We start from the raw sequence: 27,690 nt of genomic DNA on the forward strand, positions 1-27,690 counted from the left end.
GTTAAAAGTTTATTACCCTGTCCAAAGTAAAAAAAAAAAAAAAAAAAAGAATCTCAAAGAAAATGAACTATGATTTTCTAAACATAAATTCAGTAGTACTAAAATACTCTCTAATCTCAACTATTTTTTTCATGTAACACTTAAAAATCCTATCTACCATAATTTTTAAGATTATGTGTATAGATGTTCAATGAAACAGCAACCTCTGATTTGTAGAACTTGGAGAATTCATAAAGACAACTGAAGGGCACCTGGGTGGCTCAGTTGGTTAAGTGTGTCTGCCTTTGGCTCAGGTCATGATCCCAGGGTTCTGGGATCGAGCCTCACATCGGGGAGCCTGCTTCTCCCTCTCCCTTTACCTGCCGCTCCCACTGCTTGTGCCCTCTCTCTCTGTCAAATAAATAGATAAAATCTTAGGAAAGAAAGAAAAGGAAAGGAAAAAGGAAAGGAAAGGAAGAAAGAAGACCACTGAGGGAAAGGGCTTTAAAAAGGAAGGGAGGGAGGGAGGGAAAGAAAGACCACTGAGGAAAGGGCTAGCAGTGGAATCTCTTATGAAGATATTTGACATGAATATGATCCTAAGAGTAATTTTAGCACAGACCTCAATTATATAGAGTGATAATAGATAGCAGTGAACAACTATGCACTATAAACCCCTACATGTCAAACAAAAGGAAATGGTGACAGGATAGCCTTAAAACGGAGCACAAGAAAAAATATCTAACTAGTGAGGTTGTGGGATCCTCCACCTAGGATTCTCCTCCAGATGGTTCTAAAATTGAGAAGTTTTGGTTTTTTGGTGGGGGATGGACAGAGTATGAATAAAGATTATTCATAGTACTTGAATGACACAACTAATGGCTCTTCCTTCACTCTAGGATTTTGAAGCATATTTTGTTGAGGGAAGGAAAGAGTCCTTCTGTAAGGAGAATCCATTTATCTTGACCCATGCAATGACCCTGATTCTAAAAGAATGACCAAACTTTTACCAAGGGAGAAGGCTGCTGGGGGTGATTCCAGAAATGAGGTTTCAATAAAGCCAGGGAAAAATACAATAATTTAGCAGATATGCAAAATAATTTCCAACACACATTGTTTGTATCAGCCAACCTTTATGAATGCTAACATACCCAGTCCTTTTATTATTCCTTATTACTAGGTGTAACAAAAAAATACTTAGAATACCAGAAGTTTGAAATTTTAACAGAGGGGCAAGTGCCTTAGAAAAATATATTTCAGAATTTTAGAACAGCAAAGGGGTCCTACTGATAATCTAGTTAAAGTCCTCCCCCAACTTTCTATCTATTAAGGTAACTGAGGCCCTCACTCACAGACTAAATGACTCACAAGGTCAAAACTCCTCCCTCCTGCCTCTTTGTATATATCACATATTTGGGCTGAGCTCCAGAAAGCCCTAGTTTCTTTTAGCTAGAAACAGACTCTGTATATCTATTATCTACACTAATCTTTTAAAACTATATAATACAAAAGCAATTATGTTAATCCTTGATTCAAAATGCCATACCAACAAACTTGTGATATATTGCAACCATTTTATTAATATGAAGCAATGAGATAAATCCTTTAACAGGAGTACTGATTCACTATCATGATTGTGTATCGATACCTTGATGCAGTATCATACTTGCTTCAGTCAATTTATGTGTGAATTACTTCACTTCCCCATGTATAAAACATATATTTCATTGTTTGAAAGAACAGCACACAGCCATGCACCTCCTCTTTCTGGTTTAAATGCACGTAAATACACTCACGTACGCTGGATTTTCCATGGCTCAAGGACTTCATAATACATGAACAACTTTTCAGTATGCTATTTCTGCTCTGTCATTTTTTTTTTTTTTAATTGAAGGGGGTTGGGAAAGCAATACTATGGTACAAAAGACCTTTTTAAGGTGTCTTCTGGAAAAAATGTTTGAAAATACAGTTATAGTCTTATAATGACTGTAATCAAGATCATCCTACAAGGACATGAAGGTTGATTCACTCTCTTGGAGAGTTTCTGATCTTATTAAGAATATTATGACAGGGGGAAAAATAGTATCAGCATATTCTGGCAGAAGACTCTCCTAGAGAGGTATTTTGAACATATTTCAATCCTAGAATGACTGTGATGAAGATGACATGACAGTTGAAATCATTTTGCTGAAGAAGTTCATGTCTAAAGACACTCACAATGTAATTAAATGCTGTTATAATTTTTTATGTTTTGTGAAAATATTAGAGGCCATGGAAGCGGAAAAATGTAGCACTATAACAAAGAATAAGGAAGCACTTGTAAAGAATAAACACTTAACACGTAAAAATTTTAAATGGTATCTAATAAATTTTCATGTCAAATCTTTTAACTAAACATATAAAAATTTTAAATGGCAACAAGTAAATCTTCAGATCATTTAACAAAATCCACAAATAGGTTATAAAAATTGAACAATCATAAATGTCTTATGTATAAAGTTTTAAGGGGAAGTTTAAATTTCTACATTATTCTGTTTAATCACATATTTGAGGAGTTTTAAGTACTGCTGAGGAGCAGTTGATACATTTCTAAAATAATTCAGTTATGAAAATATCACAATTAAGGTTTAGCATAGTAGCATTCAGCAATCCTCAATCATCCACAAACGTTAACCGTCCAGGCCCTTCATTCTTCATCCATCTTCTGTATCTCTTCCATCTGGGGTCATTTGCCAATTTTTTCTTTAGTTCTTCCTCTTGTTCTTGTTTATAAACCTGTAAGTATAAATAACACTAAATTACTTTACCATCCAAAGGGAAACATTTGTCATTACCTTTATGCATATTTACATTTTTCAAATTACATTTTAGGTAAAAGTTTCCTATGAATGTACTGGTTTGTCTTCTGTAGACCATGCATCTAAAAATACTAAGCAGTTAAGCACCTTAACACTTGGTGTTAAATTAAAAAAAAAAAAAAAAAAAAACTTGTACAAGAACTTAGTAATTTTTGTCACTGATTTCTATAACCTGAGAATACATTCTTTTCCTCATTGACATCATCCATCAGCTGAGTTTAAAGAGTTTAAACATTTCCTCTCTACAACTAATGTCCAATCTTAAAGAATCACACTATTTCTTTAATATGGTCCTTTGAAAATTTAACTGATGACTTTCAGTATTTGTTGATCCTAACCAAGGAATAAAATGACCTTTATATATACCACTGTCTCCAAATTTAAAGATAATTATTGGTTTTTCAAAATATTTTATTAAGGTTCCCAAAGAGGGTCAAATAAACCATGCAGGTTAAGGACAAAGAAAATCTTCGTTTCTATAACTTTTTGTGGATGTCAGCTGAAACTAAATGGACAAATTTTCATAACCAGTTGCATCAAATTTTAGAAAGAAATGACTTTACTTCCAAATTTTAGGAAATAATGACTAAGATCACCTCATATAATAACATGGTAATTCAGCCCAGGGTAGTACTCCATGAAAGATACAGTTTTGTGAACTGGACTGCTTACCCTACTTAAGAGAAAACTTTTCAAATACTTTAGGAGCAAAATAGTATGTTACCTTCCATTTTTATGTTATTTACAAGCAGGCCAACTATATCTACTTGCCAAAACAATCTGGCAATTCATAGTAAGTTACTTAAATATAATTCAGACTGGAACTCTACTTTCAGTAAAATATATTTAGTATACCACATATAAAAAGGAATGTCTACGAAACTAAAAACACAAATATATTCAGATTTCTTAGGAAGATTTTACTGTGCTGTGTTCTTTTTGTTTTGTTTGTTTTTTAAATAAACTCTACCCTGATGTGAGGCTTGAACTCAGGACCACAAGATCAAGAGTCACATGCTCTACTGACTGAGTCAGCCAGGTACCCCATCACTGTGCTTTATTCTTATCTTTAATACATTAGCCAAGTAATTTTACCCAAAACCTAAAACAATATCATTATGATGAGATAAATAGTTCCTCTAAGACTTTAGCTAAGCACGTGATCACCTCAAGGTAACTGGTGTAGCTGACAACTACAGAATATAACATTTATTAAACTGCCCAAAGTTTAGAGGCATTTTTTAAAAAATAAAAGTAACTTTTCATATATAAGTTAGTTATACAGAAGATTCTGTGCTCTATTTTGAAATGAAGTTATTTCAACAAAATTTCCATGTCTTATTCCTTCCTTGTTTTGTTTTTTAATCCCTGTAGCTAAGTTTACATGACTGAAAGAAAATTTGGGGAAGAACAAATTTTAATTAGAGCAATTAACGTAAAGTTGTTGTGACATCCTTGCAAACATACATATTATCCACTGCAGTTTAACATAACAAATTAGACCATTCTTAAGATTTTCAGCATGAGTCAGTTAAAATATTTGAAGTTCATCTTTTAAGACAAATTACAGGTTAAAAACCCACTGTCCCACTACCAAATACAGTCACACTTTCAATAAAAATAAGATCTTTATTCATTATTTAAATCTTGGATTTCAGAAACTGGAGTGCATTTCTGTGATCCCTTCCCCTACACCAAATTTTAACTTAGATAAGTAAGAGGACACAAAAATCCCAGCAAATAGTTACTCACCTCATAATTCTCTTTTATCCAGAGCTCTCGTTTAAGAAAAGTTTCTTTCTGATGATCTTCTAGACTATCAAACTGAGATTTCGACATCTTCATGGATTTTCGTATGATATATAGTCTTTCTTCTTCCCCATATTCTTTGCCTTTGATGTTAAAATTATAGATCCATCGACAATACCAGACCACATATGAGCACAGGTGAAAAGGTGCTAAGAGAATTTGAAACAGGAGAAGATCACATATCTGGGGTTTCTGATAGCCTCCCTTTATATCTATTTTACTTTTTATAATGTTTTTTATGATATTCTCCTCCTCGTCACGAATTTCCTCTTTGGACTTTTTGTTTCTGCCCTTCTCTTTGGCTTTTTTGAGTAGCCCCTGCTGCTTGGCAATCTCCATGGCTTGGATACGGTATTTGGGCACTGTGGCTAGGTAGCTGATTGCCTTGTCGTAGCTGTTCCACCAGCTGAAAAACTGAAATATTTAACAAAGAAAAAAATATTTAACAAAAAAAAATATTTAACAAAAAAAAACTGAAATATTTAACAAAAAAAAATGACTACCAAAATTTTGGTAGTCATTTTACTACCAAAATGCACCTTGGTGAACACCATCCCCCCCCCCCAAAGCAATTCTGATTAAAAATAGGGACCTCAAGGGGTGCCTGGCTGGCTTAGTGGGGTCATGAATTTAAGCCCCATATTCAGCATAGAGCTTACTTAATTTAAAAAAATAGGGACCTCAATCATCTTTCTCTGTAAGTAAAAGATAAAATTGAATAATGCCCACACGTACATGGGACCTGAGGCTGGATAAATCAGGTAAGCCCTAAGCTAGGCCAAAAAGCCATTAATTCAGACAGGAGATACCCAAGATTAGGGGATAAATCAATAGAATCACACCACACCTTTGATTTCACATCTACCATTTGGCTTTCCCTAGATCACTATTAAGAAATCTCTCTTTTTTTTAAGACTGTGAGACTGTGACCTACATTCTGGGGGGAAGAGTTACATGGCAAAACTAGCCAGTGAAGAACCTGTTTAAAAAAAAGAAAAATCACAGGATATAGACTCAGGCAACTATATTCATTCCCATCTCTTCCCTAAACCGTCTCGATCTATCACAGTAATGCTCATCATATTCTGAAGTAAAGGATTCTAATATGTTTGAACTCTTATCTGACTGGAAAACACGTAACTTATTTCATAAATATACACAAAGGGTTTTCGTTAATTGTCAGAAAAAGTCCTATTCACATTTCCACACATTTGCTCTTTTACTGAATGAATATTGCAGTTACACCAATAATATCTTGAAATACTATAGCAGCACTCTATTAGGACTGGGGGGGGAAAATGTTACTAGGGTATTACATTATCTAAAACAGAAAGGTAAAATTATCCCTGCTTTCCCCTTTGAAAGGAAAATATTTCTGCAAAAGCAGATACATTTAAAATCCACAACCTTAGTTTTCAATAAGTAATTCTTTTTGTCATATAAAGTAAATCTCATTTCTGGGAATTAAACTAGAGAAGCATTTTTCAGACTAGCAAATTGATTTATTCTAGTCACCTGACATGTTCTTTCCCTCTAAAAGAAGACAAGATAGCTGTGGTTAGTTTAAGAATAATAGTAGGAAAAACTCATTTCAAGCTGAAGTTAAATTTGTGTGACATTTAAAACATGAAAGATTACTACTCTTTTAATCTATTTCAGTAGTTTTCAATCAAAGCAAAACTGCCCTTAGCAGACAGTGGAAATGCGTGGGACATTTTTGGTCGTTACAGTGATGGTGGATAGGTGCCAAGACTTGTCAGGTCATATCAAGAAGCTCAGGTTTTTCACAAATTTAATGGGAAATCATTGAAAAGTCCTACAAAAGTAATATTATCAGGTTAGGAGGGAAATACTCTAAAGGGAACAATGAGAAAAAGATCTGTTGTTGGGTTTTCTTATTATATAATGACATTTATCATCAATTTCTTGGATTTGCAACTGACAAAGATTCCAGTGTTAATCAATTGGTTGAATAAATGAATATTTTTCTACTCTAAAAAAATCAGTCTCAGGTACAGGTAAAATTTTATAAAAAGGTACTTCTAAATCAGTTTTAATGACCAGCACTAGGCAACGTGCACATGTAGACACACTCCTCCATCAATACACACCTGAAACACTGAAATAGCACATACACTGACCAAAATCACAACTCTAACATCCACTTTAGGGGCTAAGCGCCTGCTGTAGTAGTGGTAGTAATGGCTATAGTACTCTTCTGGGTGATCCAGCATGTAGTCATAATCTTTTCGTGTTTCTTCATCCTGTAAAATAACAAGATACCCAATTTCATAGGATATTTCAGAAAATGGCTGTAGTTTATAATCTGTTAAAGTCAAACAGAATTTTATAACCATATAAGATTAATCTGAACAAAAGAAATGAAACTATCAAAACCAAAAAATTTCCTACCACTCTTCAAAAGCACACATAAATTTGCTTCTAGAACTTTAATATTAGGTATAAGCATAATAAAAGTAATTCTTAAGTATTGTTAGTCCTCCTGGAAAAAGAAAAACATTTTAATAACAATTAACTATGCCGTTTTAGCCAGTGTTAATGGTGGTAATAAGGATGTTGTGTTCTTGTAACCTCAGAACATGTTGCTACCTTCTCTCAGTAACTGTTGATAGGAACAAATGTTTATCCCTATTACAGATATTCACAATCATTTTCCAGGCTTGTGTAGAAAGCTGTCTGTTGAAAGCAATGACTAAGACAATAAAAAGGAGACAAAGCCAGTCTGTGCCTATAAAACTGAATTATGCTCATCTCAAAGAAACCCTGATGCAGTAATGTTGAAAGTTTAACTCTGTGACTTCAAGTGATATTTTTAGCCTCTGAGTCTCACTCTTCCTCATTTATAAAACAGAGATAATATCTGCTTTACTAATTTTAGTGTTTTGAATATCAAATGATATACAAAAACGTTACAAATACATAATACATATACTATTATAACATATTGTCCCAGCCCAGTTCATAAATAAGTTAACATATACATCTTTCTTAATCATACAAACATGTTGAAAAAAATCAGAGCATTCTGAAATGCTGCTCTGAATGTTCACAAATAAAACATTTCTTAAAACCTTTAATTTTAATCAATTTCAAATAGGGATAAATGCTAATCTCTTACTGAGCTACATACGTTGAAGAACTATTACACTGGGTTATGATTTGCTTTTTTTTTAATCCCACAGTAAACCTATTTTGTCTTTTTTTTTTTTTTAAGTAAACTCTACCCCCAATATGCGGCTTGAACTCACAACCCAGAGATCAAGAGTTGCATGCTTTACCAACTGAGCCAGCCAGGCACCCTCATTTTGTCTTATGCCCAAAAAATGTTAAAGAGTAAAACCACAACAAATTCTTTACTTTCTATAAGGGAGTACAATACAAATCATTATGAAAATTAAAAAAAAAAATTCTTTAACTAGAGGATGTCTTTCTAGGATGAATTATTCAACACTCATAAAGTTGCAAATACTTAACTAAAGGCATTTCAAAATCTACACCTAGTGCTTTCCTACCGAAGACAGAGGCTCTCAGGTCTATTCAGGACCTCCTGATCCTCCAACATGCAGTTTCTTAGACTTAAAGTAAGTTTGCTAATGACAAAATCTCCTCTGTACCCATTAAAATCATATACTTTCTATTAAGAATTCTGAATTTGTGGGGTGCCTGGGTGGTGCAGTCAGTTAAGCATCTGACTCTTGGTTTCAGGTCAGGTCATGATCTCAGGGTCCTGAAATCAAGCCCCACATTGGGCTCTGCACTCAGCATGGAGTCTGCTTGTCCCTCTCCCTCTGCTCCTTTCCCTGTGCGCACGTACTTTCTCTCTTTCTCTCATAAATAAGTAAATGAATAAATCTTTTAAAAAAATAATTTTGGGGGTGCCTGGGTGGCTCAGTCAGTTAAGCGTCTGTCTTGGACTCAGGTCATGATCCCAGAGTCCTGGGATTGAGCCCCACGTCAGGCTCCCTGGTCAGTGGGGAGCCTGCTTCTCCCTCCGCCCCTCCCCCTCTTGTGCTCTCTCTCCCACTCTCTCTCTCAAATAAAATCTTAAATTTAAAAAAAAATTTTTTAAATACATTTTTTTTTAAAATTCTGAATCTGAATGTCATTTCTCTTAGGTTCAGTACATTCTTTTTTTTAAGGTTTTATTTATTTTAGAGAGACAGAGAGAGAGAGAGCACAAGCAGGGGGAGCGGAAGGCAGAGGGAGAGGGAGAAGCAGGCTCCCCACCGAGCAGGGAGCCCAATGCAGGGCTCGATCCCAGGACCCTGAGATCATGACAGCCGAAGGCAGATGCTTAACCGACTGAGCCACCAAGGCACCCCCATTCAAAATACTTTTTACCTCTGACTAGAATTTGAAACTAGATAAACTAGTATCTAGTAGAATTAAATGTAAATATATTTAAAGTCTATTCCACAGCACTATTTAGAGGGCCAGTATGAGACCTGTCTATTATATGAGGGCTGAGCTCAGGCTGTTAATCATTTTCAAATTCACTCCTTGAATGTTCCTTTCTGTCAAAAAAGATTTTCTGTGTCAACTGCCACATACCTCAACTGTCAATCTATTCTTCTTCCTATAAGCCATTATCATACTTTAGAGCTTCTAACCTAAAGAGGGTGAAATTTTATAGGACATACAGAAACTTTATAGGTCACAGATAGCTCTGAAGACTATGGCCTACAACTCTTGACGCATCTCATTTTGAGTACTTCAAGACATCTTTTAAGAATTTTTCGATCCTCCCTCCGGTTTCTGTTTTTTGGACTAATTTTATAGAAATGTTCTGCTTTTGGCCTGAGATCTTTGACTTTCAATTCAGCCTCTCAATCTTGGCAGATGCTTTTTGAAATGTATTTCTTCAAATACAATTCTTCTCCTTGCTCCAACTAAATTACATGTGGTTTTGAAACTAACTGCCACACTGAGATCAGATTCTGACAGATCTCCAGCATCATTACCTATACAGAGCCCTTTGCCCAGCCTGACTGTACTCCTCCTGGTTAAAGTATACAGCAAGATCTTTGAGTGTCATTGAAATCTACTATTTGAATGTCATGGGTCCAATAACTACCCTTCCTTATCTTAGTGAAGGTCACAATCCATAGAATGCAGATATCCCTATTCAAACATTTCACCCAGCTCTTCCACCAGGGTCACCATCTTCTCACTGGTCCCTAAATGTGTGACTTACTTCATTGAGTCTTGAGCTCCTCTAATAGGATAGTCAACTAATACTCCAGCGACCAGCCACTCCAAAATCTGTACCTTGTGTCTGACCTCTCTACTGCAACCAGGGCCCTTTAATAAGTCCTCAAATTAATTCCTGCAGGTTTCAGGATCAAGTCTGACTTCTCTTAGGATGACTTTCTTTTCCTTGAGGTCACCATAAATTTATGACCCTGTTTTTAAAGACAAGAAAGGTTGGCCACCTCCTTGTTTCAGCATGTAATCAGCCAGAATCTTTACTGTTGGGTTTATAGCTTTCTCTCCAGAATGAAGAAAATTATTTTAGGTTGAGACATGAATACACTTTGGAAGGTGTTCAAGGTTGGCACAGATTGGAGAGTTAGTCCTCAATAGTCTAAATCAAAATCCTACTCTCCAGTAACCTACAAAGTTTAGAATCAACCTAGTAAGAACACAAGGATACGAGGACTATTAGCAAAAAAGGAAAGACAAGAGACTGGGCCCAGTTGAGAGCTACAGGTACATACTTCTTTTAAAACCATCATACTTATTTTTTCTCCTACCCATCTTGGAACTCAGGTAGTCCCACAATTTTTTTTCATCTTCAATGCTTCCCCATGGCTAATAAGTAAGTTAAAATTTCCTTAGCATGCAACAAGACCTCCATAACTAGTCCACTCTCACCTAGCAACATCTCATCACTTGCCCCCCTTCTGCCCCATAGCAAACATCAGATAGTAATTTCTGCAATTTGGTGTGTTCTTCCAGTACAGCACCCTCTTTCATACCTATGTCTTTAAACATATAATTCTCTCTACCTCAAATGCCCATCCCTTTCTTCCAACCTCATGAGCTTCCATTAATCCTTTGGGACACAAACATTACTGCTTCAGATTTAGACCACTCTTATTACACATGTGACCTATTTATTATAGCACTTATCACATTGCAAATATCAGTTTTTTTCTTTTCCTTGAATGAGAACTTCTGGAAGATAGGTAGGGTGACTGACACATTAATCTCTGTATATCCAAGGCCTACCACAGTGCCTGGCATTCAGTAAATGTCAATTTAAAAATGAGTACAATTTTGTAAAGGCTCTCCCTCACTATAAACATCCCTTGAGCAATACAGGTCTCTATCTCACCAGGAAGGCTGGATGGGTGATTATTTCACAAAAACTTTGGCTTAGCAGAAATGACTGCTTGATTTCACAGCTTAGGAAGACATGCTACTGTGGCTAAAACGGCTTAAACCTTAAAACAGTTTAATGTCTTACCTTTCAATAAGGTAGTACTTTTTCTTTCAGCAATTTTGTGGATCTTAAGGTCCCACGGTCAGGAGATTCCAACTTCTTTCCAAAACCAAAACCTTTATACTTGTTTCTTCCTCCTCTCTGTCCTGAGCCTTGACAAGCAGGGCAATAAGCTCCTTGTTTCTAATGTCTACAGGAAAAAATGGTGCTTCTGCTGGTGTCCACTCCACTCCCAATCCTCTTGGGCACATGCAGGAGGACTGGAACATAACCACCAATATCTAGATCAAAAGTGAACAAGAGGAAACCCACAAACAAAGAAAGCACTGAATCCTTCCTTCTCTTATGAAAATGATCATACTCCCCCCTCCCCAGAGGCAAAAATATATTACATTCTTGCCCTTGAAAGAAATAATGAACTGTTTGATCTCAATATACAAAATTGCAATAATTTGATATTGCAGCCACTTTTACATTAAAAATTTTCAGTTACACAGATAGGAGAAACCATTTTAGGATGTTAAAGGCCAGGAATCAATTATATATGAAAATGTAATATTTTGTTCACTTTTTTCTTTTTTAAAATTCTTTAAATTCAATTTAGTTAGCATATACTGTATTATTAGTTTCAGGGTAGAATTTAGTGATTCATCAGTTGCATATAACACCCAGTGCTCATTACATCAAATGCCCTCCTTAATGCCCATCACCTAGTTACCCCTTACCCCCACCCAACTCTCCTCTAGCAACCCTCAGTTTGTTTCCTATCATTAAGAGTCTCTTATGGTTTGCCTCCCTCTTCGTTTTTATCTTATTTTCCCTTCCCTTCCCCTATGTTCATTTGTTTTGTTTCTTAAATTCCACATATAAATGAAATCATACAGTATTTGTCTTTCTCTGACTTATTTTGCTTAGCATAATACCCTCTAGTTCCATCCACGTCGTTGCAAATGGCAAGATTTCATTCTTACTGATGGCTGAGTAATATTCCATTGGATATATATACCACATCTTTATCCAGTCATCAGCTGATGGACATTTGGGCTCTTTCCATAATTTGGCTATTGTTGATAATGCTGCTATAAACATTAGGGCGCATGTGCCCCTTTGAAATCACTATGTTTGTATCCTTTGGATAGATACCTAGTAGTGTAATTGCTAGGTCATAGGGTAGCTCTATTTTTAACTTGTCACAGAACCTCCATACTGTTTTCCAGAGTGGCTGCACCAGTTTGCATTCCCACCAGCAGTGTAAGAGGGTTCCCCTTTCTCCGCATCCTTGCCAACATCTGTTGTTTTCTGATTTGTTAATTTTAGCCATTCTGATAGGTGGAAGGTGGTACCTCATTGTGGTTTTGATTTGTATTTCCCTCATGCCAAGTGATGTTGAGTATTTTTTCATGTGTCTATTGGCCATTTGTATGTGTTCTTTGGAGAAATGTCTGTTCATGTCTTCAGCCCATTTCTTGACTGGATTTTTTGTTCTTTGGGTATTGAGTTTGGTAAGTTCTTTATAGATTTTGGATATTAGCCTTTTATCTGATAAGACATTTGCAAGTGTCTTCTCCCATTCCATAGGTTGACTATTTCTTTTGCTGTGCAGAAGCTTTTTATCTTGATGAAGTCCCAGTAGTTCATTTTTTGCTTTTGTTTCTCTTGACTTTGGAGATGTGTCTAGTAAGAAGTTGCCATGGCCAAGGTCAAAGAGGTTGCTGCCTGCGTTCTCCTCTAGGATTTTGATGGATTCCTGTCTCATATTTAGGTCTTTCATCCATTTCGAGTTTATTTTTCTGTATAGTGTAAGAAAATGGTCCAGTTTCATTCTTTTACATGTGGCTGTCCAATTTTCCCAGCACCATTTGTTGAAGAAACTTTTTTCCATTGGATATTCTTTCTTGCTTTGTTGAAAATTAGTTGACCATAGAGTTGAGGGTCCATTTCTGGGTTCTCTATTCTGTTCCACTGATCTATGTGTCTGTTTTTGTGCCAGTACCATACTGTCTTGATGATTATAGCTTTGTAATACAGCTTGAAGTCCAGAATGTGATGCCAACAGCTATAGTTTTCTTTTTCAACATTCCTTTGGCTATTTGGAGTCTTTTTTGGTTCCATACAAATTTAGGATTATTTGTTCCAGCTCTGTGAAAAGAAGTTGGTGGTATTTTGATAGGGATTGCACTGAATGTATAGATTGCTCTAGGTAGCATAGACATTTTAATAATATTTGTTCTTCCAATCCATGAGCATGGAAAGCATGGAACATTTTTCCATTTCTTTGTGTCTTCCTCAATTTCTTTCATGAGTGTTCTCTAGTTTTCTGAATACAGATCCTTTGCCCCTTTGGTTAGGTTTATTCCTAGGTATCTTATGGTTTTTGATGCAATTGTAAATGGGATTGATTCCTTGATCTCTCTTTCTTCTGTCTCATTGTTAGTGTATAGAAATGCGACCTGATTTCTGTGCACTGATTTTATATCCTGCCACTCTGCTGAATTCCTGTATGAGTTCTAGCAATTTTGGGGTGGAGTCTTTTGGGTTTTCCACATAGAGTATCATGTCATCTGGGAAAAGTGGGAGTTTGACTTCTTTGCCGATTCGGATGCCTTCTATTTCTTTTTGTTGCCCGATTACTGAGGCTAGGACTTCTAGTACTATGTTGGACAACAGTAGTGATAGTGGACATCCCTGCCGTGTTCCTGACCTTAATACGGGAAAAGCTCTGTTTTTCCCCATTGAGAATGATATTCGCTGTGGGCTTTTTGTAGATGGCTTTTATGATACTGAGGTATGTTCCCTCTAACCCTACACTGTTAAGTTTTAATCAAGAAAGGATGCTATACTTTGTCATATGCTTTTTCTACATCTATTGAGAGGATCATATGGTTCTTGTTCTTTCTTTTATTAATGTAGTGTATCACATTGATTGACTTGCAGATGTTGAACCACCCTTGGAGCCCAGGAATAAATCCCACTTGGTCGTGATGAATCATACTTTTAATGTAGTGTTGGATCCTATTGGCTAGTATCTTGGTGAGAATTTTTGCATCCATGTTCCTCAGGGATATTGGTCTGTAATTCTCCTTTTTGGTGGGGTCTTTGTCTGGTTTTGGGATCAAGGTAATACTGGCCTCATAGAAAGAGTTTAGAAGTTTTCCTTCCATGTCTATTTTTTGAAACAGCTTCAGAAGAATAGGTTATTATTTCTTCTTTAAATGTTTGGTAGAATTCCCCTGGGAAGCCATCTGGCTCTGAACTCTTGTTTTTGGGGGATTTTTAATTATTGCTTCAATTTTCTTGGTGGTTACGGTTCTGTTCAGGTTTTCTATTTCTGTTTCAGTTTTGGTACTTTATATGTTTCTAGGAAAGCAATTATTTCTTCCAGATCACCGAATTTGTTGGCATATAGTTGCTCATATACATGTTCTTATAACTGTTTGTATTCCTTTGGTGTTGGTTGTGATCTCTCCTCCTTTCTTTTTTCTTTTTGATAAGTCTGGCTACTGGTTTATCAATCTTATTCTTTCAGAGAACCAGGTCCTAGTTTCATTGATCTGTTCTACAGGTTTTGGTTTCTATATCATTGATTTCTGCTCTAATCTTTATTATTTCTCTTCTCCTGCTAGATTTAGGCTTTATTTGCTGTTTTTTTTTTTAAGATTTTAGAAAGAGTACACATGTAAGTAGGAGAAGGGGCAGAGGAAGAGGGAGAGCAGCAGACTCCCTGCTGAGTGGTAACCCTGATGCTGTGCTTGATCCTAGGACTCTGGGATCACAACCTGAGCTGAAATCAAGAGTCAGTTGCTTAACTGACTGAGCCACCCAGGCACTCTATTTGCTGTTCTTTTTCTAGCTCCTTTAGGTGTAAGGTTAGGTTGTGTGTTTAAGACTTTTCTTGTTTCTTGAGAAAGGCCTGTGTTGCTATATACTGCCCTCTTTGGACCACCTTTGCTGCATTCCAAAGGTTCTGAACTGTAGTGTTTTCACTTTCATTTGCTTCCATGTATTTTTTAAAATTCTTCTTTAATTTCCTGGTTGACGCACGCATTCATTCCTTTTTTTCTTTTTAAGATTTTATTTATTTATTTGAGAGACAGACAGAGATAGAGCATAAGTGGGGAGGAGAGGGAGAAGCAGGCTCCCTCTAGGGAGCCCGATGCAGGGCTCGATCCCAGGACCTCAGGATCATGACCTGAGCCGAAGGCAGACGCTTAACCAACTGAGCCATGCAGGCGCCCCCTGCCCCCATTCATTCTTTAGTAGGATGCTCTTTAACTTCCATGTATTTGTGGTCCTTCCATATTTTTTCTTGTGCTTGACTTCACGTTTTAAAGCATGGTGGTCTGAAAATATGCATGGTATAATCTTAATCTTTTTGTACCGATTGAGACCTGATTTGTGGCCCAGTATGTGATCTATTCTGGAAAATGTTCCATGTGCACTCAAGAAGAATGTGTATTCTCTTGCTTTAGGATGAAATGCTCTGAATATATCTGTTAAATACAGATCATCTGGTCATTCAAAACTCTTGTTTCCTTGTTGATCTTCTGCTTAACTGATCTGTCAGTTGCTGTGAGTGGGGTATTAAAGTCCCCTATTATTATCAATGAGTTTCTTTAATTTTGTTATTAATTGTTTTATATATTTGGCTGCTCCCAAGTTAGGGGCATAAATATGTACAACTGTTAATCTTCTTGTTGGACAGACCCTTTTATTATGATATAGTGCCCTTACTCATCTCTCATTATAGTCTTTGGTTTAAAATCTAGTTTGTCTGACATAAGGATGGCTACTCCAGCTTTCTTTTGATGTCCACTGGCATGATAAATGGTTCTCTACCCCTTCACTTTCACTCTGGAGGTGTCTTTTGGTTTAAATTGAGTCTCTTGTAAACAGCATCTTTTTTTTAAATCCATTCTGATCCCCTATGTCTTTTGATTGGAGCATTTAGTCCATTTACATTATTGAAAGATACGAATTTAGTACCATTGTATTACCTGTAAAGTCACTGTTCCTGTAGATTGTCTCTGTTCCTTTCTAGTCTTTGTTACTTTTGGGTTCTCTCTTCACGCAAAGGATCCCCTTTAATATTTCTTGCAGGGCTGGTTTACTGTTCACAAATTCCTTTAGTTTTTGTTTGTCCTGGAAACTCTTTAGCTCTCCTTCTAATCTGAATGACAGCCTTACAGGATAAAGTATTCTTAGCTGCATATTTTTCCCATTTAGCACATTGAGTATATCATGCCAGTCCTTTCTGGCCTGCCAGGTCTCTGTGGACAGGTCTGTTGCCAGCCTTGTTTCTACCCTTGCAGATTAAGAACCTCTTGCCCCAAGCTACTTTCAGAATTTTCTCTTTATCTTTGAAATTTGCAACGTTCACTATTATATGTTGAGGAGCTGACCTATTTTTATTGATTTGGGGGGGGGGTTCCTCTGTGCCTCCTGGACTTAAATGCCTGTTTCCTTCCCCAGGTTAGGGAAGTTCTCAGCTATAATTTGTTCAAATAAACCTTCTGCCCCTCTCTCCCACTCTTCATCTTCTGAGACCCCTATTATCTGGATATTATTTCACTTTATAGAATCTCTGGGTTCTCTAAGTCTCCCTGCATGATCCAGCAGTTTTCTTTCTTCTTTTCAGCGTATTTTCCATCATTTTATCTTCTATATCACTGACTCCTTCTTCTGCCTCATTCATTCTTGTTTTTATAGACTCCATTTGGGACTGCATCTTGGTAGTAGCATTTTTAATTTCAGACTAACTAGATTTTAGTTCTTTTATTTCTAGTAAGCAATTCTCTAGTGTCTTCTATGCTTTTTTCAAGCCCACTAGTATCTTTATAATCATTGTTTTAAATTTTTAGTTCAGATATCTTACTTTTATTCATATTGATTAACTCCCTGGCAGTGAGTACTACCTCCTGTTCTTTGTTTTGGGGTGAATTTCTCAGTCTCATCATTTTGTCCAGAAAAGAATAGAAGAAAGAAAGAGAACAACAACAATAACAAGAAAAAACACAAAACAAATCAGAAAAAAACAAAACAAAACAAAAAAACAAACAAGAAACAAAAAAACCCACAAAACACTAGATCCTGGGTGTGTTTTGGTCTGCTTGTTAAAGGAAACTAGATCCCAAAATAAGAAAGAAAATTTATATATATATATATATATATATATATATGTACACATATATATATACAAAAATAAAATACAATGAAAAGAAAGAATAATATATAACATATATATAAAAATAATTGAAAAAATAAGAAAATAACTGAAAAAATAATACTGAAAGACTAAAGAATAAAAAACCCCCACAAATGCTATATACTGTTTTCCCCAAGAGCAGAAGCTCTGTAGCCATCTATGATCAGTAAATTTGGTGCGAGCCAGTTGTTCCTGCTCGCCTTCTGGGGGAGAGGCCTGTTGCACTGATTCTCAAGTGCCCTTGCCCTAATGGAAATGTACCTCCCTTGCCAGTGGGCTGCGCTCAGTGTAAGCCACTCTGGGTTCCACCATGTGGCACTGTTTTGCTCCGTGAAGGCTTTTAGCACCGACGGGTGTGAAGAAAATGGCTGCACCCTGCTCTCTAGTCCTGGAGCTGAAAGTTCACACCAGTGAGCCCTCACAGAAAAGCAGTCAGTCACTTTTGTCTCCCTGGTTTCTGTCTGAACTCTGTGTTCACCTGGCCTGTGGCCAAGCATTTTTATCCCAGGCACACAACTGAGTTTCAAAACTCCAAATTTTAGTTTCCTGCTGATAAGACCTGTGCTGTTCCTCTCACCATGCTTCTGCCTTTTGCTTGACACCCTCCAGAAGAGCAGGAGCACGACCGTGCAGCAGTTCCCGGGTTTATGGCAACCCAGAGCAGAAAGCCAGCACCTAAACTGGCTGTTGTCAGCCGGGTTCCCCACTCTTGTACCTGAGAAATCTGCCACACTCAGGCACCCCCATTCTTCTTGTGACCCTGGGATCCTGATACCAAGGTGTCCCACCTGGGATTCTGCCCTGCTTTGCCACCTGAGCACCTTTAAGCCAGGGACTACCACACTATAGCAGACTTCTAAAAGTTCCGATTTTGTGTTCCACTGCTTATAATACTTTGCAGTAGCCTTCTTAAGCAAGCTCCCTTCCCTCCATTATATCCTCCAATATATCACCCCAGATTCAAGTCTCCCCACTTCCTACCTTGCAAAAAGTGATTGCTTTTCTATTTGTAGAATTGCAGCATTTCTTTTCTCAGATTTCCAATTGATTTGGCAGGTGTTCAGAATGATTTGATAACTATCTAGCTGTATTTGAGGTACCAAATTTAGGGTTCCCTACTCCTCCACTATCTTAATTCCCTCTATTTTGCTCATTCTTAAAAATATATATTAATCCCATTGGGGTGCTTGGGTGGCACAGTCAGTTGAGCAGCCAGCTCTTGATTTTGGCTCAGGTCATGATCTCAGGATCATGGGACTGGTCCCCCTGTCAGGCTCCACACTCAGCATGGAGTCTGCTTGGGACTCTTTCTCACTCTCCCTCTCTAAAAAAAAAAAATACACACACACACACACACACACACACACACGCATATATATCTACACCCCATTTTAAAAGAAATACACATACACAAATGATCCTTTAAAAAAAAATAACATCTGTTTCCCTAAATGTTTTTCCAGGCCATTACATCCTATTAAAGAGGAATAAAATTAACTGCTATCAGTTTTATTTCTCTTCTTGTTCCCTGCCCCTAGTCACTAGTGCAACTGTCTTCTCATATGTCTTCTCTTCTGTCTACATGTGGCCTCAACAACTTCCTTGATTTGCAGTATCACCTAATTACTAGTGACACTCAGATCTGCTTTTCCTGTGTCCTATTTTCAAATATCTCCTAAGTATTTCCTAAATGTAACATAAATATCTCAAAGTAAACATGCTCAAAACCCAAATCTGTCCCTCCATGTTTCACTTAATAGTAGAGTATCATCATCTACTTGGTTACTTGAGCTTTTAGAAACCTTAGTCATTTCCAATTCAGCAAATAATTATGCAGAGCATTAAGCCTTGTGCTGGACTCAACGGAGGACAAAAAGAAAAGATAATACCCTGGTCTCAAAAACTCTCCCATCTAGAAGAATCTAGCAAGCAAGAAAAATGCAATTTGATGTGCTAGGCAAGAAAGGACTGACTAACTCTGCCTGAGATCACTGGTAATGGGATCCAAGCAGAGAAGAAATGAGTACTGGATCTTGAAAAGCAAGTACGATGTAGTATAACTTGTTTCAGACAAAGGTTAACAGCAAGTGTTAAGGTACAGAAGCATCAGTGAATAGGATGGATTCATTGAAGCCTGAGCACTAGGGTAATTTAGGAAGAAAGGTGTAGTAAAAGTGGCTAGGAAGACTGATTTGGATAAGAACTGTAGAGGGACCTTATATGCCATGCTAAACTGCTAGAGTGTTATTGTCCGTGCTATTCAAAAATGAAATGTTTTAAAGCTTGAGAACAATAGCATTGAGTAGGTGTGTTTATTTTTGAAAGTTTACTCTGACAATATTGTAAAGAATAGAATAAGGGAGGAGCGTCTGGGTGGCTCAGTTATTAAGCATCTGCCTTTGGCTCAGGTCATGATTCTGGAGCCCCACATCGGGCTCCCTGCTCAGCGAGAAGCCTGCTTCTCCCTCTCCCACTCCCCCTGCTTGTGTTCCCTCTCTGGCTGTGTCTCTCTCTGTCAAATAAATAAATAAAATCTTAAAAAAAAAAAAAAGAATAGAATGAGGGAGAAAGAGATTTTAGAGACTAAAAAGTAGAATAAATAAGATTTAATGATCGAGGGAGTTTAAGAACCAGTCATCTTGAGGATTAACAGTGAAGTTTCTAATTATAGTTACTGTGTGGACCATGTTACTCTGTGCCCCAAAGCACATGTATGTAATCTCTTAAGATTCTCATGACAGGGGTGCCTGGGTGGCAGAGTCAGGTAAGTGTCCAGCTCTTGGTTTCGGCTCAGGTCATGATCTCAGGGTGGTGAGATCAGCCCCACGTCACACTCTGTGCTCAGCGTGGAGGCTGCTTCTCTCTGTTATGCTTTTTTTAAAATTTTTATTATTTTTTTATTTTTAAAGATTTTATTTATTTATTTGACAGAGAGAGATACAGGGAGAGAGGGAACACAAGCAGGGGGAGTGGGAGAGGGAAAAGCAGGCTTCCCGCCCAGCAGAGAGCCTGATGTGGGGCTCAATCCCAGGACCCTGGGATCATGAGCTGAGCTGAAGGTAGTCGCTTAACAACTGAGCCGCCCAGGCGCCCCACTCCTCTGTTAGGCTTTAACAAACAAGATCGATTTCCGAAATGTTTAATTTTGGGTAACTGTACTACAAATGAGACACAACTGAAAATATGAACCTAGAGACCACACAGATTTTAGAATTGTCACAGATGTGGTTGAGTTTCATCAGGAAGAGCTTAGAAAACAAAAAGAAAAGAGTACCCAAGGGACAGAACTCTAAGGAAAAGCAATGTTTAAGGTGTAGGCAGAAGATTATAAAGACTGAAAAGACATGACTAGAAAGATAGGAGATACAGGAGAGAATAACACTGAGGGAGTCAAGGGAGAGCAGCTTAAAGAGCTACATGATCAACAATATCAAATGCCACAGATAGTGCCAGGAGGGAGAAATGAGCAGCATTCAAATCTGACACTTAGAACACCATTGTTCATGTTAAGAACAATTCCATTACGTGTGCTGATGCACGTCAGTCTACAACAGCTTGAAAGAAAAGGAGATGAAGTGAAGATAGCCAACAGTAAAAAAAGAAGATAAATGTGACCTTAGCTTTAAAAGAAGCAAAAATAAGCGAAAGGAATGTGAAGTACACCAACTAAGAGGTTTTCAAGTTACCAAAGAGGAATTGAGATTCCAGAAAATGGTGGAAATGAATTCAGACAAGAACCTTCCAGCCTTCCCCAACCCATTCTCAATATTGTTCCCAGAATTTTCTTTCTGAAAGAAACATCAGATTGTGTTTATTTCTCCACTTTAAAACCTCTGGTCACTATTCAATACATAAAGTTCAAATTGCTGAACACAGATTAAAGGGTTGTTCATCACCTGATCCCAAAATATATTCCAGTCTCCTGAAACATTCTCCCTACCATGCACCTGACAGGCTTCTAACTTAGAAGCAGTATATCCTCTAATATCTGTGAAAAATGCAGTAACGGTCTTTGTGCTGTGAATATCTCAGAATGTTCTTTTATCTATGATAAATCCACACAAGCTAAATTAAAATCTCAAGCACTCAGTTTCCGGCCAGAATTATATCAACTCAGTAGTTTTTATGTTAATCAGAAGCTCTGATTGGTTATTGGTAACATCATGTGTCATCACAGAACTAAAATTGTGAACATACTTGATGTACAGTCAACCTTTGCCCTAAATAGGGAATAACAGCTGAAATTACGGTATCAGTAAAAAATAAAAAGCACTTATGGGTTCACAGCAGAAATAGCAGGTGTGGTATATAAAGTACCACACCCATCTTCTAGGCCCATGGGAGAAATCACTATCAAACATCTTATCTTTCCCACTAAACCCAGACAAGTCCTCAAAACCTTGGCAAGTGTTTCAGGGAGTCATGACCAATCAGAGTTGACATGTGAAATGAAAACTATCTGCCATCAAGCTTACTTAATTTCGCTGTTTATCAGCATCACAACTGTAATAGAAATTTACATGTTTTTTATTATTTTTATGAATACCCAATTATTATGAATGACTGATTAATCTGAATAGATGCTGAAAAAGAAAAACAATAATACTAAGAAGTGCAGTTAATTGTTTTTCCCCAAAACAAAGAGTCCTTGGGAGAAATATAACAAAAATGATCACTGGTGGAGAAAACACTATAATACCTCACGAAACTACATCTCGTTCCTGGACAAGTCTTGCACATTCATGACTCCATGTTTTTGTTGATCAAGTTTTCCCTCTAACAGAAATGTCCCTTCACCATCAACCTTCGGTGACTGTTCTAGATCCAGACCAAAGAGTATATTCTTCTCCAATCCCCGAAGAAAAAATAATTGTACCCTCTCAGTGCTGTAATATAATCTACACATATCTTTATTATATAACTTAAATAAATAATAACTGAACAATAAGTATCTGTCTTCTTGTTATGGTAAAAGCTTACAGGCAAGAACTGTGCCTTCTTCATTGGTTTCCTCCCCCAACACCCACCTAGTACAGGTTACAGAAAGGATTAAGTAGAATAAACTAGGAAAGAACAATGAACAGAAACATAAAAGGGCAGGGCATTCAGAATCCCCCCTTATGCCAAATTCTTCATAAGTGCTAAAGCCCTGTTACATCAATCAGGCTGATAAAAAGAAACTGAAGTGTTCTGTGACTTCCCTGCCAAGACAAGGCTAGAATAGTAAAAGGCTCTCACTACCTATTACCTTATCAGATAACCTTCATGCCAGTAGTACTGCCAAGACCTTTCCTGTTCTTCTTTTGTGAATTTTGCAAAATACTGTCAAAGTCTATTTTCCCATGTTCTCAGTGCATTCTTTCCACCTGTTCCATCATCTGTTTATTTCTAGGCCATCCTTATTTCATCTACTTCATCCAACTCAATCTATATTCAAAAAGGATTAATGTTCTCACTTTAAAAAACAGAATTTCTCCTTAAAAATAGAAGTGCAATTTTTCTCTCGTGGGAATTTTTCATTCATAGTCATCCAATCTACTTTATCTGTACCACTTTTTAAAACTACATTTAGGGTAAAATGCCAAAGCAGGCTTCACATAACAATGTCAAAATGTCAGAAATCCACTGAATCTATCTCCAGATACCAATTTTTCATTTAACAAACATTCATTATCTGATGTGCCAGACACTGGGCTAGGTGCCATGGATATACAAACAAAAAGGCAAGGAGATGGTTTAGTGGAGAGGGGAGGGCTACTCAGTATTTACAGTTCAGTGTGATAAGTGCTATATCCACATAAAAAGATCCAATGTTGACACAGCAAGTAGAGTCCATTTACTTGACTTCCAAAGTCCATGAATTCCCTGAATCCCCAGTAGTCAGATACACTAAATACTATTTCATTGTCTTGACTTTGCTTATATTATGAAACAAAAATAAAGCAGTGTGTGAAATCATAATGGTTTGAAGTCCTGCTGAGAACTGCAATTTTAAGTTATTTGAAACTATGAACTAAGCACGACTTGATGAAAGCATCTGACCAGTGCCTTTACCTTCCATTATTACCCATCCTTCTTTTTCTGGTGTTCCTCAATTGCTCTGTGCACAGGTAGAATCTGTGTTGCTAAAATAACAATGATCAAGTGTGATAATATCTTCTTCTCTTACCAACTGTATTTAAATCATGTTAGTGTACTTACTTTTTAACAACCACCATCAAAAAAAAAAAACCTCTCTCTCAAAGAGGCATGTATTTGACCAATACAACCTCAGAGTCATAAATCCACTATATTTCTTGAATATAAATTCCCATTTTGATGATGTACATATTATCAACATTCAGAGATCTTTGGTTATTAGAAGTTTTGATGAGTACCACTATAAGGTTATAACAAAGATATAATATAGCTTCTTATATAACATACATTAAAAATATTAAGAGACTTGAACAAACTAATAAATTAAAAGGTTATCAAAAAATTATGGGGGGAGGGGGTGCCAGGGTGGTAGAGTCGGTTGAGCCTCATACTCTTTGGCTCAGGTTCTGATGTCAGGGTGGCAAGACTGAGCCCCTTGTTGGGCTATGCGCTTAGTGAGCAGTCTGCTTGAGATTCTCGCTCTCTCCCTCTCCTTTTGCCCCTCCCCCACCACTCGTGTGCATGCGCGCATGCTCTCACTCTCTAAAATAAATAAATCTTTTAAAAAATTATGGGGGGACGGGGCACCTGGGTGGCTCAGTTCGTTAAGCGACTGCCTTCGGCTCGGGTCATGATCCCAGGGTCCTGGGATCGAGCCCCGCATCGGGCTCCCTGCTCCGCGGGAAGCCTGCTTCTCCCTCTCCCACTCCCCCTGCTTGTGTTCCCTCTCTCGCTGTCTTCTCTCTCTGTCAAATAAATAAATAAAATTTTTAAAAAAAATAAAAAAATAAAAAATAAAAAAAATAAAAAATCACGGGGGGAGAAAAAAAAGACTCCTAGCTCCAGTGAATTTACAACTAAATTATTTCAGATTTCAAGAAAGGAACAATTTCTGTTAGATACACTGTTCCAGAAATGGAATCTACCGGTGTATTTTACAAAACAAACGTAAAATCAGCTTCTTCTTCTATATGCCAGCAATAATTGCATGTGGCTCTGAAGGATGACACAGTCTTCCCAAATCCCTCCCTCCTTTTTTGCTGGCTCTATAGATAAGTACACCTTTCACAGGGTTTACTGTTATTCTTTATGGAGAAAGATATAGCATATAACAAAACTAGCAAACAGAAATGAAGTGGTCCCAGGTAGGCGTCTGCTACCTCCATGAGATGATTTGTGGAATTCTATAGAGGGCTCTGTATCTCCTCTTTATTCCAGAGCCATTGGAACTCATCAGCTTCTCCCACTATTCTATCTGACCGGCCACATGGACCTCTTTGCCCTCATTCTAGCCTGCAGATATAATTCGAGTAAAGTAGTGGTTAAATCCTCATTGCCTCAAGGGGATAATTTGGAAGGCTGAGGCTGTCCAAACTGGATGACTCCAGTTCATTAGATCTCTGCATTACCCAGAAATGATACTCTCTAGGAGCTTACTCACAGTTTTCCATTATAACAGAAATAAAATCTGACCATCCTGTTTTTAGTAATTTCCACATACAGCAAATCAAAGTCCTTTTCCTTATTTCAGGAGAGAGCATCTGCAATGAAGTCTGAAAAAGAAAGTTTCTGGAGGTGTTCCACTTAGAAGTCCATTTCTATAATTTTAAAATAGCTCTCATGGAGCTCAGTTAGGTCTGGTTTTCAAGGGCCCAAACCATCCCTAGACATCCCTTTCCTCTGACAGTAACACTGAATGAGGCTGAGGAAACTACAGCACATTCTCTCACTCCCTCCTCCATCGGTATTACTCCAATTTCTGTTTCCTACTTGGGAGACATTTGTAGTACCGCAAACCTCTTGTTGGAATCAAGATTAAAAGTGTTACTTTCTCCAGACATACCAGTTTTTAACTGCCCAAAAGTGGACAAATTATTTTATCAAGCTTTTATTCGCTAACAAATCACTAAATTTTAGGGGCAGAAATTTTAGAGGCAACCATTACAGTTCATCAAATCAGCCTCCAAACTTATCTCTTAAAGAAAATGGCAAGAATAGAGTCTTGGGATTCCTCCCAGCAAGAATTTCTCTACTGTCTCTCTTTCTTCGTTCATGTCTTACTAACATGTTCACCACTCTCATGCCAAACCTACCCATCTCCAACCCCAACAGAAGGCAGCAATTGCCAGTGTTTCTGCTGCCCTGTCTTCTGGAAGTTCTCCATCCTCCCAGTGCTTCCTTATGTCACCAGAGCCTTCTGGCTGCTTGTCTGGAGCACTATCTTTCTTCACTGCAGAAAAACAAAGATTGGGACTTTAGATGCTGGGTTGCCCTGGATGGATAAGTTCTTTCCCATTTTTCTGAAGTCTTTCCTCAATCACTCTATATCCTAAATAATAAGCAACTAACCCTCTGGTGTCTGCACGTTCCCCAGCCCCCACCCACTCTTCAGTCAACTGCCAATAAGAATTACAGTCTCACCAATGCTAGGGAGAATACAGTGGACTTGTCATATTCGTTAATAGGACTGCCTATTATATACACTGCTCTGGAAAGCATGAACGAAGAGCCTTTAGCTCCTTGATTCAGTATTTTCAGTTCTGGAAAGCTATTCTGAACAAATAATCCATGGTTAAATTATAGCATACCCACTCAAAGCAGTCATTAAAAACATTACATAGCAACATGGAAAACTTCGCCTCCAAAGGGGGAAAGAAAGAAAAAAAAAAGCCATAAAGAAACACCTTAGAACTACAACTGCTGTTACATTAGCATGATGGGGCCTTGAAGCAGTCCATCAAATATGATTTATACTTTGTGATTCCTTATGTGGTTTGATTTTTTGCAGTAGCAGAAGAAAACAGGAACAGGAACAGGCTAAATCTCCCCATCCCCAAAGGACTTGATAAAACCTTTGTCAAATGACTACATCCATATTCACAAAATTTTTCCTGACAGAACTTGAGTCTTGAACCCCAAGTCATTTAGCATGTATTTGCAGGTCCTGTATAGGGGATTTCTCAAATTTATTCAATTCTCATTGAGGACTGAACCCTGTGAGGAGGTATCATGGCTTTAATTTTGCATATGAAGAAAGAGCTACTGTCACATATTAAGTCACTATCCAAGGTCATACTGGGGTGTAGGAGCCAAGAGTCAAATATCCGGTCTTCTGACTGCTTGTTCATTGTTCTTAGTGTTTTTCTAAGTCCTTAAACCCAAGCTAAATGTCAAATTTATTTTTTATTTTTTTAAAGATTTTATTTATTTATTTAGAGAGAGAGAGAGAGAGAGAGAGCAGGGTGGGGGCAGAGGGAGAGAGAGAATCCCAAGTAGACTCCCCACTGAGAGCGAGCTGGATCTCACGACCCTGAGATCAGGCATGACCCGAGCCGGAATCAAGAGTCCGACGCTCAACCCACTGAGTCACCCACACGCCCCTAAATGTCACATTTAATACCATCCCCAGAAATCTAGACAAAAACAAAGTTTTTGTCATGTCAAATTGGTGCCATCACAGTCATTCAATATTGGAGACCTTTCCTGTGTTCTATCACAGATCTTGGTTATAATAATCACCCTGCTTTCCAAGTGTGAGCTGCACGTTTTTAAAGTGTTTTCTCTAAATTGTAAGATGCCCAAAGCTTTGCATACAAAAACTGTCACAAAAAGGAGAGGACTAGCTGTCCAAGACCCGAGGGAGTTCCCATCTTTGTCAATGAGCCGCGTGCGGGTTCTTTCGCAAGGCCACGTAGGAAATCACAAACATCCTAGGGATCGTGACGGTGGCCGCGCTCGAGCAGGGGTCACCGAGAACCCTCTCCGCCGGCCAGGAGTCCTCGCTGCCCATCCGCGTCCCCAGACCTCACCTTAAGAGTCTCGTAGGCGGTCGCCACCAGCAGGAAGGCCTCTTCGGCGCTCTGCGGCGTCCGTCCGGGGCCCTCGTCGCCAGGCTCAGGCCGGTAGCGGTCGGGGTGGTAGCGCCGGGCCAGCTGGCGGTAGGCCCGCGCAATCTCCGCCTTGCCCGCCGTGCGGCTCACCCCCAGCACCTCGTAGCAGTCGCGCGTGCCGCAGTAGAGCCCCTCCACCAGGGCCGCCGCGGACCGCGCTAGCAGCAGCGCCAGCAGCAGGGGCGGCATCAGCACCAACCAGCACCGGCCGGCAACGCCGGCTCCCCAGCGCCGAGCGAGCGGCGCTGCCATCCCGGCCTCGGCCGCTGTTCCACCACCCCGGCCGCTCTCCCGCACTCCGCCGTGAGAGGGTCTCGGCCTCGGGGACCTAGCTCCACGTCAGCAGGC

At 38.2% G+C, this 27,690-nt stretch overlaps 1 protein-coding gene across 1 annotated transcript; it reads right to left on the reverse strand.

Moving 5' to 3' along the window:
• Positions 1-2,324: 2,324 nt before the first annotated feature.
• On the reverse strand, positions 2,325-27,690 carry LOC113934072 (dnaJ homolog subfamily C member 25). Its single transcript, XM_027614620.1, has 4 exons — positions 27,262-27,690; positions 6,758-6,910; positions 4,590-5,060; positions 2,325-2,754 (listed from the first exon to the last, which is right to left on the reverse strand). Exons 1-4 carry the CDS (start codon positions 27,592-27,594, stop codon positions 2,632-2,634), a joined length of 1,080 nt encoding a protein of 359 aa, XP_027470421.1. The 5' UTR covers positions 27,595-27,690; the 3' UTR covers positions 2,325-2,631.

The sequence above is a fragment of the Zalophus californianus genome, chromosome 13, assembly GCF_009762305.2.
Source record: "Zalophus californianus isolate mZalCal1 chromosome 13, mZalCal1.pri.v2, whole genome shotgun sequence".
Taxonomy (NCBI): domain Eukaryota; kingdom Metazoa; phylum Chordata; class Mammalia; order Carnivora; family Otariidae; genus Zalophus; species Zalophus californianus.

What these genes read in the sequence shown, in the direction of transcription:
- LOC113934072 (XM_027614620.1), bottom strand. Translation starts at nt 27,594, where the DNA reads ATGGCAGCGCCGCTCGCTCGGCGCTGGGGAGCCGGCGTTGCCGGCCGG. An exon ending in GTGCTATTTCAGTGTTTCAG is followed by an intron (nt 5,061 to 6,757) that starts GTGTGTATTGAT and finishes TAAATATTTCAG; the next exon opens with TTTTTCAGCTGGTGGAACAG. An exon ending in GGATAAAAGAGAATTATGAG is followed by an intron (nt 2,755 to 4,589) that starts GTGAGTAACTAT and finishes TTATACTTACAG; the next exon opens with GTTTATAAACAAGAACAAGA.